The sequence below is a fragment of the Alosa alosa genome, chromosome 4 (assembly GCF_017589495.1).
Source record: "Alosa alosa isolate M-15738 ecotype Scorff River chromosome 4, AALO_Geno_1.1, whole genome shotgun sequence".
NCBI lineage: Eukaryota > Metazoa > Chordata > Actinopteri > Clupeiformes > Clupeidae > Alosa > Alosa alosa.
The window spans coordinates 33,450,054-33,467,500 of NC_063192.1; the positions used below are offsets into that span (position 1 = coordinate 33,450,054).

The window sequence follows — 17,447 nt, forward strand, 5'->3', positions numbered from 1 at the left end:
ATCTAGCAATATAATGGGTTCTGACTTTTTGTAGCCTATAGCATAGCCTATAGGCCTAATTCAGTACCTCCTAATTGAATACCTCCATTGTCAATTGAAACGAAACGTTACTTAAATTCGATATTTGCTAATTTAAAACGCAACTTCGATGCTTGATTCAGTTACACTCTCCAATAGGACACTGGGACATATATAAAAAGTGTAAGCTATTTGCTAAGCTTTCTACACAACAGTTGAACTCTGGGTTGTTTTATCTTGGGATTTGGTATAGGCCTGCAGGATGATATGCTGTGATCACACACCTCACAATGAAAGCAGTACCACACGGTCTGACACAGTAAACGTTGAAGCACTACTGCAGAGTGATTAAAGTGATTACCATCAAAAGACAAAAGATGTCAACTCCCTTATAGGCTAAGAGGCAGTCTACAATCATAGACTCAAAGCCCCCGCACAAAGGCGCTGATATGAGAGTGCACCAACACGGTCTGTCACTTACCAGGCACAACAGCGTCGATATTTTCAACTGACAGCATTCGTTAATCAATGGATGTTATTGAGCAGCACTGACAAATATAGGGCCAACCCGTAATCTCGGCGTCGAAAGCGTTCGGTGATGGAGCAAGGTTGTGTTGAAAACACTGGAAACAATGCAACGGAAAAGTCACTTGGCGCCTTTGAGGTGCAGGAGCTTTAGGTGTTCCGTTTGGAACGTCAGTGTAGTGTTGCTTGTGCATAGCCTTTAAAATTAAATGGCTAAAAAGTAAAATACTATAGGCTTACTGATTTATTCTTCACACAACAAGATCAATCATCAAGCCTGTGTGAAAACTAGCAACATGAAACCTGTAGCTGGGCTTTTGTGATTTTAATGTCATTCAACAATGCCAAACGAAGCCTATAGTCCCCTACCAGCGGAATTCGTTTGGTTACGGCCAGGCATGCATTGAGCAAATTAAGGACATTTAGGCAAAACAGGTGTTTCCTAATGTATATGATAATGGCGCCACAAGTGATGCAAATTTTGAGATACAGATAAATTGATTAGATTAGAATACTTCCCATACATCCCAATGCTGCTGTTGCACGAGAAAAAGATGCAATTGGTGCAGGCCTGTATTTCGGAGGATGGAGCTACATTGATGTCGTGGAGTTTTCAATAAAATACCTAGAGGATTTTTTTTTCTGGAAGGGAATGTAGAAAATAGGTTATAGCCTACGTTGTCATTTACAGTATAAGCTGGCAAATAAATGTTTTGTTAATCAAGAACTCTAGATAGAGATGGCCTTGTGTTGCTCAATCAGCCAAGAGCAATTATCATTGTATATGCCAGTGTGTCTCTAATTTAGTGAGGAAGGACCCACCAAATTATCCTCTCCTGTTACATACTGTAGTAAATAGCACTGATAGTGGATTGAATGCAGATGCAATTTCTTCCATCACAATAGTATTTTCTTTGAGTTGTTTGTTTATAATCTCTGCATGTTGAATAACTTCCCCTAAAGTAGGCCTATAACTTCTGTCCCATGAGCAACATAAGTTTAACTCTTAGCTTGGCCTATTCTTAAACACAACTTGAAACTGCATGTGATGAAACAGGAGAGCCAGGCACTAATGAATCAGTGATGACAATGGACGTAGGTGTCACTTCATTAGGCAGCTATCGTCTACCTAAACAGCAACAAAAGGGCCGATAGCTTGTCACAGGAACGGCTGTGGTGGGTCTAATTGGGTGTTAGCACAGGGTGGAGATGACCCCATTCACACTTTCACACCTTTCTTGTGTTAGTTTTCCTTGTTGCACCAACCCTTGATACATTTTATTCAAGAGAGGATGAAAGATCATATTATATTGGCCAAATCATTTAGCATCATATGAAATGGTGACAAGGTATATAGGTATTAATGAGTCAAATAAAAATATAGAAAACTTTTTTTAGCTTTCGCGTGTCTCAGTGCTCTGAAATACGTATTGTTTGATTGATCACAATTAAAATTGAAATAGCAGCCATGATCGGGGTCCAAGCAAATGCTGAGCATGAGAACCTTGTTTGACAATTGAGATTCAATAACCTAGACAAGGTAAACCATGAGACCTCAAGACAAAATGACCAAGTGAGTTAGGCTACTGCAGAGTCTGAAGCAGCTAAAGGTTGTGACTAAAAATACCATTGTTTTTTTGTTTAAGTATTAATATACATTCTATGTATGATGAGACACAGTGAAACTGAAAGAGGCAATGAAATCAATTGGAGGCAACACATCTAAACCAAAACCTTTGAGAATTGGAACAAAGATTGATGATAGATAGATAGATAGATAGATAGATAGATAGATAGATAGCACCAGCATCAGAATGTGCCTATACAAAATACCATGGATTTTCAGGCTGAAACTACATCTCCCAGAATACAGACACGAAAAGGTGTCTGATTCGAGAAAGTTATGGGAGAGGGAGACAAAGGCAACAGAGTGTCAGAGAGGAAAGAAAGTAAATAGGGAGACATTGGGAAGATGCACAGCCAGTGACTAGGGAAGTTTAATTTATGGAATAAAGACCTTTGAAAGTTTTATGCTGAGGGTAGTTTCACAATTAGGGTGTGTGCTTGACATTTTTCACACACAGGCCTGTGTACCCTAAATATGTCATAATATTCCAACATTATATGTTATTATTAATGGCTAGACTTAGGGTTACCTTGACAACTGGAACAAAGAACGCTAAAAATACAATGTCTTGGCACAAAATGCATCTTTCAGTCATTGCTATCTATATACTATATACTATGGACAGGAAAGTTGACCACATCACAAAATGCATCTTTCAGTCATTGTTATCTATATACTATATACTATGGACAGGAAAGTTGACCACATCACAAAATGCATCTTTCAGTCATTGTTATCTATATACTATATACTATGGACAGGAAAGTTGACCACATCACAAAATGCATCTTTCAGTCATTGCTATCTATATACTATATACTATGGACAGGAAAGTTGACCACATCACAAAATGCATCTTTCAGTCATTGCTATCTATATACTATATACTATGGACAGGAAAGTTGACCACATCACAAAATGCATCTTTCAGTCATTGTTATCTATATACTATATACTATGGACAGGAAAGTTGACCACATCACAAAATGCATCTTTCAGTCATTGCTATCTATATACTATATACTATGGACAGGAAAGTTGACCACATCACAAAATGCATCTTTCAGTCATTGTTATCTATATACTATATACTATGGACAGGAAAGTTGACCACATCACAAAATGCATCTTTCAGTCATTGCTATCTATATACTATATACTATGGACAGGAAAGTTGACCACATCAGGCCATTTTGTAACATCTTACAAATGCAATGTGAAAAAAGTTTAGTGAACACATAATGTTGTTAACAGACATAGTGGGGAACAGAAATCCGTTAGAACATTAACTGACTCTCAACTGAGATCTCAACTGACTGACCCCATTTGACAGAGGGTTTGCTATACTTCATACCAAGCAACAACCTCCCAACAACATGCCCGGAACCAATTTGAACATCAGAAGCATGTAGCTTCTGGGAAATCACCCTAAACTTCACCACCAAAGTTTCCCGTCAAACGCTGTCCACTCCAGCACATGAGAATATGCAATACAAATTCCACATCTGTCAAATGTTCTTTTTCTTACATTACAGATGCTGATGCCACAAGAGACAATAATAAACTATACAAGGACGGTAAAACATACATTTCCAGAATTAATTTATCTTGTGTAATGCTATCATGCAGTTAACAAGCATATTTTACCAGGTGGTGCTATAGACTAGCCTGGCCACGCCCACCTTTCTCCTTTCAGGGAGATACTCTGGAACACCATAGTTCAGATTCCGTCAAACAAAGAAAATATCAGCCAGTCACCACGAGAGGAGATGACAAAAAACTGACTGTGGTAAATTGTAGAGGCAATGCCCGCAGGACTGCAAACATCAAAAGTTGTAGTTGGAAAGAGTGACACACATTGCTTGAGTGGTGGTGGTGCAAGGTCATGAATTAATTTGTACATCAAGCACTTCAGCAAAGAAAAGAAAACTGTCAAAGGTCAACAAGTTTTTTTTTTTTTAATAATGGGGCAGTGATGGTAGTCATCTGGACAATATTGGGACTATGCACGCTATGGGAAGAGTGAGTTTTGAACCAAGTCTTACGAGGTATTCAGACACTACCACAGAACTATGGACAAACTCACAAACTCATTGTCAGCATTCTCTACCAACCCCCACCTTGCCCCCATGTTCTCCAGTGATTCTTATCAGATTCACTCCGTCACTCGTTTAACACAAAAAGTGGTGTTTGCACTGATGGTGATTGGGAGGATATCTTTGTTATGTAGATTCTGAAATGTCCTTCCCTGTTGGAATTATGTGTTCATAGATGCTTTTCATAAAGTATTACTTAGGAACTGCATGTGAATTTGTTAGTGAATTCAAAAGTGTGTGTGTACTGTGTGTGTCTATGGACATGTGTGTGAGTATGTTTTCACTTGACTATCAATGTCAGGGTCATGGTTGTATCTCTTCACTGATGTCCCTTTGTTTCATTTGACAACAATTTAAACATTGTAGACATCATCAGGGACCTGAGTCAAAATGTCAGAATATGTGCCAGCTATTGCAGACCATATAACCGTGCCATAGTTTAAAGTATAACAAGATGGAATTCTAGTCTAAAACTAGCAAACTGACCACCTAAAAAGTTAGTAAAAAACGCCCAAACACCATCAACTGCCCAGTTGGCATTGTGCAAGCCGGGTATCATTGTGTGATATTTTGGTATTGTGCAAACCTGCGGACATGGTATCTATTGGTATCATTGTGTGATATTTTGGCAAATACTTTTCTTTCATGTCCTGAGTGGGAAGGACAAGTTATCTGCCCTTCACACAACAATATATCAAACATGTATTTAAAGATCATACCAAGGGTAGTTGCTATGAAAACATACATAAAAGTGGCAAATTGTAACATATTGTTGCTTTACTTGATTTCTGCAAAGGGCAGCAACCTATATACTGATACTCATTATAAAACTATAAAAGTGATACTGTGTCTTTGAGTAAGGCTGGAATGACAGCAGTGAATGTGTTATCATCATATATACCTTTAAGTGTTCTGCTTGTTCTGAACACAGCACTATTATGTTAGGGTTTTAAAATGTTTTTTACATTGTACAGTTGCATTTTACAATTTAGTTCAGAAGTTCATTGAAGGATATTTGTTACAGAAAGAATTTGATGATTAAGCAGTGACACAGTCTTGAGTACTGGCCAGTGTGCCAATCTGGGATACAAAGCACAAATTCAGAATATTTTCAAAGTTATTACTCTGGTATTATACAGATGAATATCATAGTGATATGCTGAGATAATTCATTAAAAAATGCATTTTGTTTACTAATGTGCTACCTCTAAGCCTACCTCTTCTCTGTTGTTTGGTATTTGGGACATGACATCTACATTTGGAAGCCATTTGTAAAACAAAAGTGACAAGGAAGCCAGGAGCCAAGGGCCCACTGTTTTCAGGGCCTAGATAACAAAGCTGGCTGAAGGCTGTGGGGGAGCTGCTCTCATGGAAATGAGCAACCAGGCGGACAATGTAGCTCCTAATCTCTTCAGAGAGAGAGTGTGTATCTGATTTTCATTAAAAACTGCCTGCCATTGACACACTGAACACCCACCCAGAAACACTCACAGGACCGCCCCCACCCCCTCCACACACACACACACACACAACACCAATGTTTAACCACAGGCTTCTCTTACACAGCAAAGGATAGATAGATGGCAGCTCCCCCTCAACACACACACACACGCAACAGAGGGACTAGGATTAGCAGGGTGGGTATAGGAGGGGTACTTTTTGAAATGGTTGGTGGGGTGGAGGGGGGTAAAGCCTCAAAGCATGGGATTAAAGCTAATATGGCCTCCCCGGGTCCTGATCTCTACAGAGGGCCACTCTGTTTGAGGGCTGGGGGGCAGTCAGATAAGTATCTATTACAAAATCCCCCTCTCAACCCACCCTCCTAGAACCCCCCCTAAAAAAGCAAGGGCACAACTCAGCCTCTTCCTCACTCCTCTGACAACTACAGCCACAAATGCAATGCATTGGCCTCTGGCAGATAAGCTGGTGTTAAGGGCTAAAACTGTATGGAAGTCAATAGGAGACATATTTACTCCATCTGCTGGCCTCAGAAAGAAGAAACCCCTTCAAGATCAAAGATGAGCTGTGAAAAAAGAAGAGAAATGAGGGGATGAGGGGTCTTTAGTCTTTTCTCTGTGGTGAAGGCAAACTTCAAGAGAGGTTGAGGCCTCTGCTGTTAAGGGAGAATGTGATGAGGTGTAATCCTGTTAGGTCAGTACCAGAGAGGGATTGCAAGGAGAATACAGGTCTTGTGTTATTTAAACTATTGCAAGGGCCTGGGAAAGAGGCAGGGGTTTCACATATAACTGAGATTATAAACAAAAAGGTGCAGCTTTTCACAATAAAATGGAAATTATTTATATTTTTCTTGACCAGCCAGTGTGGCAAATCTTTAACACAAGGAATGTAAAATCTTTCCTGTGAATGCCTAAAATTTTAGACAAGGCTAGCGAGACATTGCTGTTTCAAGAGCAGGAGAGTCGAATAAAAACACCAAGCTGTTCGTATCAAAATACTTTAATGCATATTAACATGAAAATGGAAGTGTTTAAAAAGCAATATGAGAAGCACTTCTGGCTTAAGACAAAAAGAGAAACAAATCCCTTGCAATAAGTTTTTTATCATGTAATACTTTTAGAAGACAAAAACAACAAATTAAGATAAATGATAAGACCAAACACTACTCAGTGACACCACCAGCCAATGCATAATTATGACAATTGGCCTGACTGCCAAGTGCTAACAAAAGTCACTGATGCTACTGAATGGCTCGGCTGATAACATCAGGAGAGCTACTAAGCTTTGGAATCAATAACAAACTCCTGTTAAGTATACAATGGGACTTCTTGGCATTTAAGCACATCATGTAACACATTGGCTGCAATCCTTCACATTGTAACATCTTGTATAGCAGCCAATAATGTAATAATGGGCAATAACATAATAATTGTAATGTAATATTGCCAATAATGTAAGTTTCATTTCTGAACCAATAACGTAATAACCTTGGGACTAACGTAATAACCTTGGGAACCTTTATTACGTTATTAGCCTACGTTATTGGCTGAGTTAAAAAAAAATATATGTAATAAAATACTGATATCACTTTATTTAAGGTTTATATAATGAATATAAAGTGTCACCATGGCAGTGTACTTAGCTCTTTCACATAGCTGCTTAAAAATAAACCATACAAACACCCCTACTCTCTCTCTCTCTTTTTTTCTTCCTGAATTTTTGGTCAATGATTACTGGGACACAGAAACACTGGGTCTCATGAAACTTGGTGGGCATGTAGACCAACTAGCTTTTTACAGGAAATAAGTGCTTGGTCCCTGGGGACACTCCTGTGTATCGCGCTGTATCACTGGAAATGAAAAATGACCATGAAGGGTATTTAAAGTATGTATTTACAAAAATAGAATAATAGGAAAAATAAGAACGAATCAGAACAGGCCCAGGCAATCCCCAGACTTTTCTCAGACTCATTACTCATGACGGCACTGCTGGTGTGCGTGGCGGCTTGCGCTGAGCAGCGGAGCAGAATAACACGGCAGCGGCTAACTAAAGTTTCCAAGTGCGCATTCCCCTTTCATGACGTTTAACTGGACCGTACCTGAGTGTGATTACTTCCCCCCTAGCCCTGACCCAGCTGGTCTGTTCACATTGCATTTCTGTTTGCGGACCTGGGTTCGTTTATGTCATAAACACTAGCTTCTTTTTTCTTCTTTAATGGTGCTCTAAGCGATGCTGGGTAACGTAATTTCTGTTGACTTTCAAACAAAACAGACAGCTAGCTCGCTACTTCCTCCCCCTCCCTCCCGTGCTGCTCCGGTGCAATTGAAACTCTCCTAAACACGCCTCTCGTCTGTGATTTGCTGGAACAGTTTGTTATGTTTTTATGGGCTAGGTTTGCCCAGGTTGTTTTTGTTGCCGTTTTTGGAGCCTGGGCTGTCCACAGAGATCGCGTTACAGCTAGCGGTTGGTTAGGTGATGTTTGCAGTAAGTGACATAAAATGTTTTTGCCTAAAAACACGTGGCATCGCTTAGAGCACCTTTAATATTTCTTTAATATCGCTTGGCAACATCTCAAAAATGGCAGTTTATTTCCTGGTTTTGGAACAGATAGCATTCGAATGAGAAAAACAGGGAATTCCAAGGCACTCTCAGTTCTCAAAGGTTAAAAAGCCTTTATTTTATTGGCTTGGTTACATTTAAACCTTTTTAAAAAAACTCCGACACGTTTTGGCAAACAAGCCTTCATCAGGGAGTCAAAACGTTTTTGGCTTGTTTGCCGAAACGCGTCGGAGTTTTTTAAAAAAAGGTTTAAATGTAGGCTAAAAAGGCCAATAAAATAAAGGCTTTTTAACCTTTGAGAATTGAGAGTAGCTTGGAATTCCCTGTTTTTCTCATCTACATTCTCCCATCCAAAGAGCACCTTAAACAAACAAATTGGAGTCCAGGAAGCGCTCCTAGACAGACATTTTTTTTTTTTTAGATAGCATTCGAACTGCAGCGGAGTTCCAACGAACTGCACCCCAGACCTCCGTTTTCTAGCGGACCCTGGTCCGCACCCGGGTTCAGTAGACTGCGTTCACATTAGGAAAAATCACCGAACCATCGGTCCAAACGAACTTGGGTCCCGACCAATCGGTCTAGTGTGAATGCACCCTTAGACTACCACTGGTGGTCAGGTCTTTAAAGGCACACTATGCAGGTTTTTTAGCTTAATATGCAAGTTTTTTAGCTTAATTTACCTTCATTTAACAGCTTCAGAGTCATTGGAATGGTTAAATGACTTTTTTCGGGTTGAATGGTGGCCGTGTCGCTTCCCCTAAGCCTGTGGCGGAAAAACCACCCTTGCAACTGTGGGCGGCGGACCGGCGGCCTCAGTGTCAGGAAGTATAACGAGTGTAACGAATTGCTTTACTGCATTCAAATACACATACACGCCAGGCACCGCTAGAAAAAAAGGTAGCGATGGAGTTTCTCAGACATTCGTCATGACAGAGCCAGCGAAAAAGAAGCAAAAACCGAGAAAACAGTAAGGAAATCGCCAATACTGCATAGTTTACCTTTAAACAGCTAAAAGGCAATAGTAACTGCTATGGAAGTGTAACACTTTATATCCAATAAAACGTAACATAAAGCTGCAAGCAGCAATGATGGGGCCAAACCACCCAAAAGGCCTGATTTACCATGGCAACTCAATGCTATTATATCGGACATGTCAAGCGAGAAAAGAATCATGTAATAACAGGTTGTGTATCATATTAAATTGGACAAAAGTGTCTGCTAAATATAATCATAACCATTGTATGAGAAGTTGTGTACCTTATTATGTATCACATTGTGCACAACGAATTGTGTATCATATTGTGTAAAACATAATGTAAATATTGCTTCATAACTATGATAATAATTTGTATGTTATTATTATCATAATGGTATTATTTGTTATCTTCTCTGAATCTAATATGATTTTACCTTAATATTTGTGAATCCTTCCGAATTGTGTTTCTTTTAAAAAAAAAGAAAAATTCAACCTATGCCTATGATCGTATATTCTTACGATTTATTTATTTAATTATTTTTCTCGCTGGCACGTGCTATTCAATTTGTGTTGTAATAGACAATCTGCAAGAGATTATTATGATGTCATTTTGTATGTTCTCTCCGGTTTCTCTAAAAAAATAAATTCAATCTCAATGGGATTTATCTGCTTAAATAAATATGCTGAAAATTGAAATAATGATTGAGATCATTTTACTATTTAACCAACTATTAATACCTAGCCATGACTGTACGTAAAAATCTTATAATGTATAAATGTTTTCGTATAAGCCCTTATGAAGTCTCATAATGTGTAATACATTTTTTACCTCCAAAATTACATTTTAAATGTTGTTAATTTATCATATGCTTTTGATGAAGACATTTGTGGTTCTATACAAGCTTCCATAATAACAGTTGTGCAGGGCTTATACAACAAACTCATAATGCTTTGTAAGTGCATTCATGTTTAAAGGTAACAGGTATACTAATGGCAAATAAATCTGTGTTGTGTAAGCAAAACAAAACATTCTCTGTGTATGTATGAGGCGATTGTTATCTGTTGTTGTGTGAGAATAAGTCTGTGTGCTGGGGTCTTGATGTGTTATGCGGACAGTTGATGCTGCTTTGTTAGCGGGAGAACTTCCTGGGCGATTGTTATCTGTTGTTGTGTGAGAATAAGTCTGTGTGCTGGGGTCTTGATGTGTGATGCGGACAGTTGATGCTGCTTTGTTAGCGGGAGAACTTCCTGGGCCGGAATGCTGGGACCATGAGCTGATGGGATGTGTTCCTCTCTTCAGGAATAGCGGCGAGCTCTTCTGCTGAACCCCACTTCTTCTTTGAGTGGAATAATGACGCCAACTTCCTGTTCTTGCGCTCACTCACCTGGACTGCATGATACTCTGGGCCGTCTAATTCATAAAGAGAGAATCACCTGTCAACCAGCTCAGTGTAGAGGTGCATTTAAGGATATTAATTAGATTAATTAGAATAATTTTGTGCATGTGCTGCTTTAAAGTATAATTACACAATGAAGTTATTCATGCAGTTCTATTGTGCAGAGAGGGTGATTGTGGTTGAATGCAAGCAAACTTACGTAGCTCAGAGTCCTCTTCCGCTGGGTCTCTGGGGCTGATGTAATAGTAAGCAAAATGTCCACTGTAGTCACGCAGGTTGTCCTTTGCCCCTAGAAGGATCAGGGGACAGTTCATCACATGATATCACACAATTTTTTTAAAAAAAAAAGCTTAGATGAGCACTGAATAGCGTTTACATACATTCCCACAGAATGACTAACATACAGCAACGGGATGCTAAGTAAGGGATAATGGACGACACGGTGGTCTGTTCAAAGTTAATACACGGTCAAGGTTGTAAAACGGCCCCGACGCGAAGCAGAGTTTAAACCTCGCAAGCAGGGATGGATTACTGCACGGGCCTACCGGGCCCAGGCCCAGGGGCCCAAGGGGTCAGGGGGCCCTGAAGCCCAAGCCTTTGCATGGAATCATTGCCTCAATATAAACAAATCAGGATGTAGGCTATGAATCTGATTGAATTTCGTATTGGCCATCCCCAAAATGCACCAGAATACAGGAAATCACATCAAACAAATTAAAATATTTCTGGGGGAGGACCCCCAAACCTCCCCTCCGACATATATACGACAATAAGTAAGGGGGCCCTTAATACATCTGGGCCCAGGGGCCCGAAAGTTCATAATCCGCCCATGCTCGCAAGTGCATTAACTTCTGTGAACAGACCACCGTGGAGTCCATTATCCCGCTTATTCCACTGTTGCCACTTGCGTTATGTTCATTTCCTGTTACAATTTAAACGTTTTAATCGCTAAAACTGTCTTGTTTGTAGAACTAATTTCTTCCGACACATATCAACTAATTTCTCAACTTGCAGGACAAACTGCCGTTACTAGTTCTAAATGGATGGTTGCTACGGCCAAAGGCCAGTCGTTAGTTCTATCTCTCCGTTGTCAAGCGGCGATCCCAAGATTCTGATGAACTTTAGCTTTGAAACATCGATATTTTACTTAGCCTGCTGTCATCCATCTAGCTAAAAGCCACCTCCGTCATATGCTACAATGTTGCCATGTTCTGAACGTCTGCATTTTACAGCTCGGATGCAACGTGACAGTTCATTTAAATTTCACAACGAGTTCGGCAAATTAATATACAAGTGTGATGCGGCCAAAAAAATGGATCTATTTCATAGGTGTGCAAATAACATACGGTTAATGGTCGTTCTAAATTACGTAGGACAATGGGAAATCCAACCAAGCAGTGGAATAACTGCTGTTAATTTACCATAGGTTCCTACGAGCAAATCCATTACGTGTCGATGGCCATGCAGGGCAGCGATGTGAAGAGGTGTGTATCCCTGAGCATATGCAAAAGGAGAATGAATAAATTGCAGATAAAACTCAAATGAAGCCGAATGGCATCTTCATCAGGGAAGGAATAGAACTTAAAAGACTCACCCCCTGTCATCCCGTAGGACCAGTTGGCACATGGTGAGAGAGAGAGAGAGAGAGAGAGAGAGAGGGAGGCAGAGAGAGAGAGAGAGAGAGGGGAGGTAGATGACAGGACATAAATGAACACAGGTTACAGCAACAAAATCTAGCAATGAACTCATAATTGACCTGTAATTGTGCAAAATGACCATGCTTTTAGTTGGAAGAGTTATTCTGGGGAAACGTTTAACGTGATATGTGATTAATGAGCAAATGGTCTTGTAGCGACATACAGAGCCAGTCGCTCATTTACACAGCTGCACCTGGTCTTGACCCAATCAACTACCCTGTGGCATAAGAGGGGCTGAGAGACACACATCCAAACACACATGACTGTATGTCCTATCCATACTGTAGATATTTGCATAGGTATGGATAGATAGATAGATAGATAGATAGATATAGAGATAGATAGATAGACATAGGATACATCCAAGTGTTTGTGTGTGTGTGTTTGTGTGTGTGTGTGTGTGTGTGAGAGAGAGAATGCTTGTTTCCATCCAATACAGACGCAGGACAGCTTACCACTAGCCCATTATCATGTCACAGGATGTACTTACATGCTGAAAAACAACAACAAAAAAAACCTGTTTAGATCCCATGAATCGTGTTTTAAGAAATGCAGTAGGTATTGTGTAAAACATTGCAAAAAGTAAATGGATCTCTAAAGTAATCAAATGTGATACTACTAATCTAATCTCAAAGATTTTAATTATTTTCATAAACCAACCTCACATACACATACGCATGCGTGCACACACACACACACACACACACACACACACACACACACAATATGTGCCTGCACACCTAATCTAAGACATATATGACTATGCAGACTTGCTGTGACATAGGTAGGATGTAATAGGTAGGTTGAAATGTGTTGAAATGAACTTGGGATGTCTTGTATATTATAGACATCCCATATAGACATTAAAGACATCCCAAGTTCATTTCAACACATTTCAAGTTCACTGTGGCACCAACGTGCAAGCAGTAATGGCCACCAAGGTACCCGATATACAGAATGAATGGATACATTAGAAATTGGTATTTCTTCTCTTAACGAGTGAATTAGAATTGTGAGCTGTTGAATTTTGAGAAAGACTTGTAATTGTCTGATTGAAATTTCAGCTGTGTGTAAATCTAGGAGTGATTTGACTAAGAATTCCCTTGCATCTCCTCTCATAAGAAGAGTATGTGTGTATTGATACAAACTTTATGACAGGCCACTCACAGCTCTGGAATTGATGTCAGCTCCGGCATTAGCCATAGCTCTGGTCATGTCTTCTTTGCCATGCTTAGCTGCCCAATGCAGAGCTGTCTAGCCAATTGGGAAGGAAAGACGCAGATGAGAGCAGAATACCACACACTCGTATACTTCATACATACACACATACACAGACTTCCATCTGCCCACAGGAAAGTACACTGACCCGTGAGGGTCAGGCTTACGTTTCAAAGGCAGGCAGTAGTAAAAGAACACCATGCTGGTCAGGAGCACCATTTTACATACAGTAGGTTTACACTGGGCTCAGATGCATTCTGGGCAGATGTGGAGGCTTAAGGCCATTCTCATTGGTTGTCGGGTACAATTGGCCAGTGCTGAGAGGGCTGGGAGTGCCCAGCTGTGCATGGAGGGAGAGAGACAGACTGAGGGGGTGATGGTTTCCTGCAATCTAATGACAGCCTAATTGCAAAACAACAAACCAGTCAGCCTACTCTGTGTGTGTGTGTGTGTGTGTGTGTGTGTGTGTGTGTGTGTGTGTGTGTGTGTGTGTGTGTGGTGGGGGGATTAGCTGCCAGGAAGATTGATGATGTTGGTGTGACCTTCTGATGGAAGCCACACCCAGCAAACGGGCTGTTGTCAGAGCATGTCAACAACACAGGGTAGGAGGGGTAATGTGTGAGGGGCACCACACACACACACACATACACACACACACACACAGATGTAGATAAGCACACCTACATGAACAGAAAAGTTCTAGACTTACAGTAGCACAAGCATGTTCATACAAACATTCAAACACTCAGATTAGACTTTCAAAAATGTGCACTATGAAACCAGAAATACATATGCAGTACTTACACCAAGACACACACACACACATAGTACACTATAGTATGTGTATTACATGGTAAAGCCATGTAGTTGAAGTACAACCCCAAATCAGAATGTAATAATCTGCAAATATCTTAATTAGTTGCAAAAAGGACACAGTTGTAAATGTTTAAGGAAATATTTGATATGTTTCTATGTTTCTATGTCCTGTTTGCTGCTAAATATGGGTTTACGAGACTATTATATTATCACATTCTGTTTTTATTTGCATTTTACACAACGTCCCAACTTTTCTGATTTGGGGTTGTAGTTCTGTACAATATCCAACGTATTTTATCATTATTATTGTTCAGATGATGTAACACAGAGTATGCCTTTAATAATATAACAAGATGGAGTATATACTAGAGTATACTAGTTACTCAGTTTATTACCAGCTCCATGGCTGATGTAAAATGGGATTATCGAACCAGCCATGTGTTATGTTGTGGGACTGCAGATGTACAGTAAATTAGCCTAAGGCTAACTCTGGTGCAATGCATAAACATTTAAAACATTTATGTTATAATTGCACACTGTCCCTTACAAATAAAATTGAAATTGATGTCGAAATAGAACAAACTGGTCTTATAACATCATCATGTGTAGACTGAATGACTGAATTCAAACACAAGACCCATAAGAACATGAGAAGCCGCTTAGGGCACAGTACATCTTCCCAGTTCATCTAAGTCAAGTCCAGCCGGTTTAAGATGCTGGCATACATGGCTGTCCTTGACTGACACACTGATAAGGGAGGAGGTTCTTCTCTTCCTTTTGTCTGTTCCATTAAATGGACAGATGGTGATGGAATGATAGTGTGATGGAGTCTACCCTCAGTGCGTACACCTCTTTTGTCCCCACTGTCAAACTGCTGAGATGGATTGGTTAGCTGCCTGGCCTGTCTGAGGGACATCTGACCAGCCCTCCCGGGGTCTGTGGGTGATGGACGAGACAGGGCAGGATGTGGCGTCTCCTGTCCTCGTCCATCGCACAAGCGCCCAGTAGGGTCACCAACGCCCTTACAATACCCCATCCATCTCCATCACCTCTCAACCTGCAGTTGGCATACCTCCATCTCACTGACATACTGTCACACAAAGAATTCCACACGGCAGCATCAATGTAAACACACATAAACACCCTCCATTCCACACGGCAGCATCAATGTAAACACACATAAACACCCTCCATCAGATAGACATGAAGATGATTTACTTACAAACTAAGTGCAGGTGAAGACAGGTAGGGCGGGGCATGTCCACAGGCGACCAACACCAAGTGACGGGGGGGAGACAAAAACAGAGACTCGTGAGCTGTGAGGTCATCACATGTGTGTAGCAACAGACAGCTCTCAGTCTTCCCACTTGCAGAGTAATACAAGATGACAACCTAACAATGCATAGCAACATTAGGAATTGTAAAAATTAAAACAATAATGGTCTGTATAGAAAAATTAGTAAAAATGGTCTGTATAGAGTTCTGCAGTAATTTTCTTAAAACTTTGAAGAGCTCAAGTCGTTTTTTGAAATACTACCTCCAACACAATGAACAGCTTAGTGTATTATACATAGTGTATATTAGCTTATCTTATAAGCCTTTATGAGAAACTCCAACGTAAGTGTCTACCAAACAAAAGTGGATCCAGTTTGTCACCTCTACTATGAAGCCAAACTCAGGAGTAAATCTCTGCCAAGCAAAATTGGGTACATCAAATTGGATAACTCTTGGAGGGTACAAAGGACAAATGATGGTGTATAGTAGTTGCACTGGACACCAGAAATTTGTATGATCAAAGTGTTTTACCAGGTTAAGTGATCTATCTCTGTGCTGTATTAGGCCTATCTATCGCTCTCCTTTGACCCTTAGTGCAAAACAGATGTTGTCGCCAGTAAGTTAGATACAGTTCCATTCTAATATCGGTAACCCTTTACTTGACGGGTGAGTTCATAACACATTCATAGTAGCTGTCATAAACTGCACATAAAGCATTCATGACTGTTTCATGAGACATGAATCAACATTCATACCAAACTTTTCATGGATGCGGAAGACAGAATGACGACTACTGTGGCGTGATCAGGTAAGAGGTTTATTCGTCGTTCTGTCTTCCTCGTTCATGAAAGGTTTGGTATGAATGTTGAGTCAAGTAAAGTGTTGCTGTGTATAGAATATACATATATCCCAGAATTCGGCTTTTGGTAGGAGTTTATCCTGGCTAGTGGGCATGGAAATGGTGTGTGTGTGTGTGTGTGTGTGTGTGTGTGTGTGTGTGTGTGTGTGTGTGTGTGCTGGTTTGTGTGTGTGTGTGTGTGTGTGTGTGTTGGGGGTTAGGAGTTGAGCACATCAAAGCACCTGTGGGAGATCACCTTCCCAGTTTGCTGTACTGTGAGATTAGACCTAAGTGGCTGGGATATGAGCTTAAGTTCCTGCACTTCAATGCCTGCAGGCTTGTGTCTTTACGGAGGTGGAGCGACACAGAGATAGGGCTTAACCGCGTCTTAGGAGGTGGTCTGACACTGGGAAGTGTGAGAACCTCTGACCTACTGGGTCTGTGGGGGGCGAAGGGAAACAAACATCAGCCCAGAGCTGTTGAGCGCACACACACACACACACACACGGGACAAATAAAGGATTTGGGGTTTGGAGGGATTTGTTTGGGGGCTGTGGCTAAAAGGCTATCGCGATCATAATCCTCTTGATAGTAGAGCTTTGAAATGCAGGGTTCAGATAGCATTTTGCATTGCACTACACCTGATGCTTTCATGACACAATAATACCATGGCAAGGGACATTTCAAATAGAACTTCCATCAACATCACTTTACATGGCTCAAAAGCATTCCTTTCCTAGATTATGAAGGGGGGGCAGCCCAACATGCAATGTAATTGAAGGGACAACATGCAGATACAAACTTACCCCCTTCAAAGAGCGCCCAGGAACATCACAGCAGCAGTAGGAGAAAACAGAATCTAGTGACTCTCAAATATGCACAGACTTCCACATGCAAACAAAACAGCACACTGGGTCTAAAATACTTTTTTTAGAATGAGGAAAATG

General features: G+C 40.5%; 1 protein-coding gene across 2 annotated transcripts in view; it reads right to left on the reverse strand.

The window, feature by feature from the left end:
* Window positions 1-9,206: 9,206 nt before the first annotated feature.
* The window catches only part of LOC125292783 (ankyrin repeat domain-containing protein SOWAHA), a 23,952-nt gene continuing 15,711 nt past the window's right edge, over window positions 9,207-17,447 (reverse strand). For both annotated transcript variants that reach the window (XM_048240208.1, XM_048240207.1), the window contains exons 8-13: window positions 13,990-13,994; window positions 13,521-13,607; window positions 12,432-12,436; window positions 12,078-12,151; window positions 10,856-10,945; window positions 9,207-10,670 (exon numbers count right to left, since the gene is read on the reverse strand). In XM_048240208.1, the coding sequence (XP_048096165.1) occupies window positions 10,492-10,670; window positions 10,856-10,945; window positions 12,078-12,151; window positions 12,432-12,436; window positions 13,521-13,607; window positions 13,990-13,994 (440 nt within the window). In that variant the 3' untranslated portion in view covers window positions 9,207-10,491. The remainder of the gene's footprint in view (window positions 10,671-10,855; window positions 10,946-12,077; window positions 12,152-12,431; window positions 12,437-13,520; window positions 13,608-13,989; window positions 13,995-17,447) is intronic.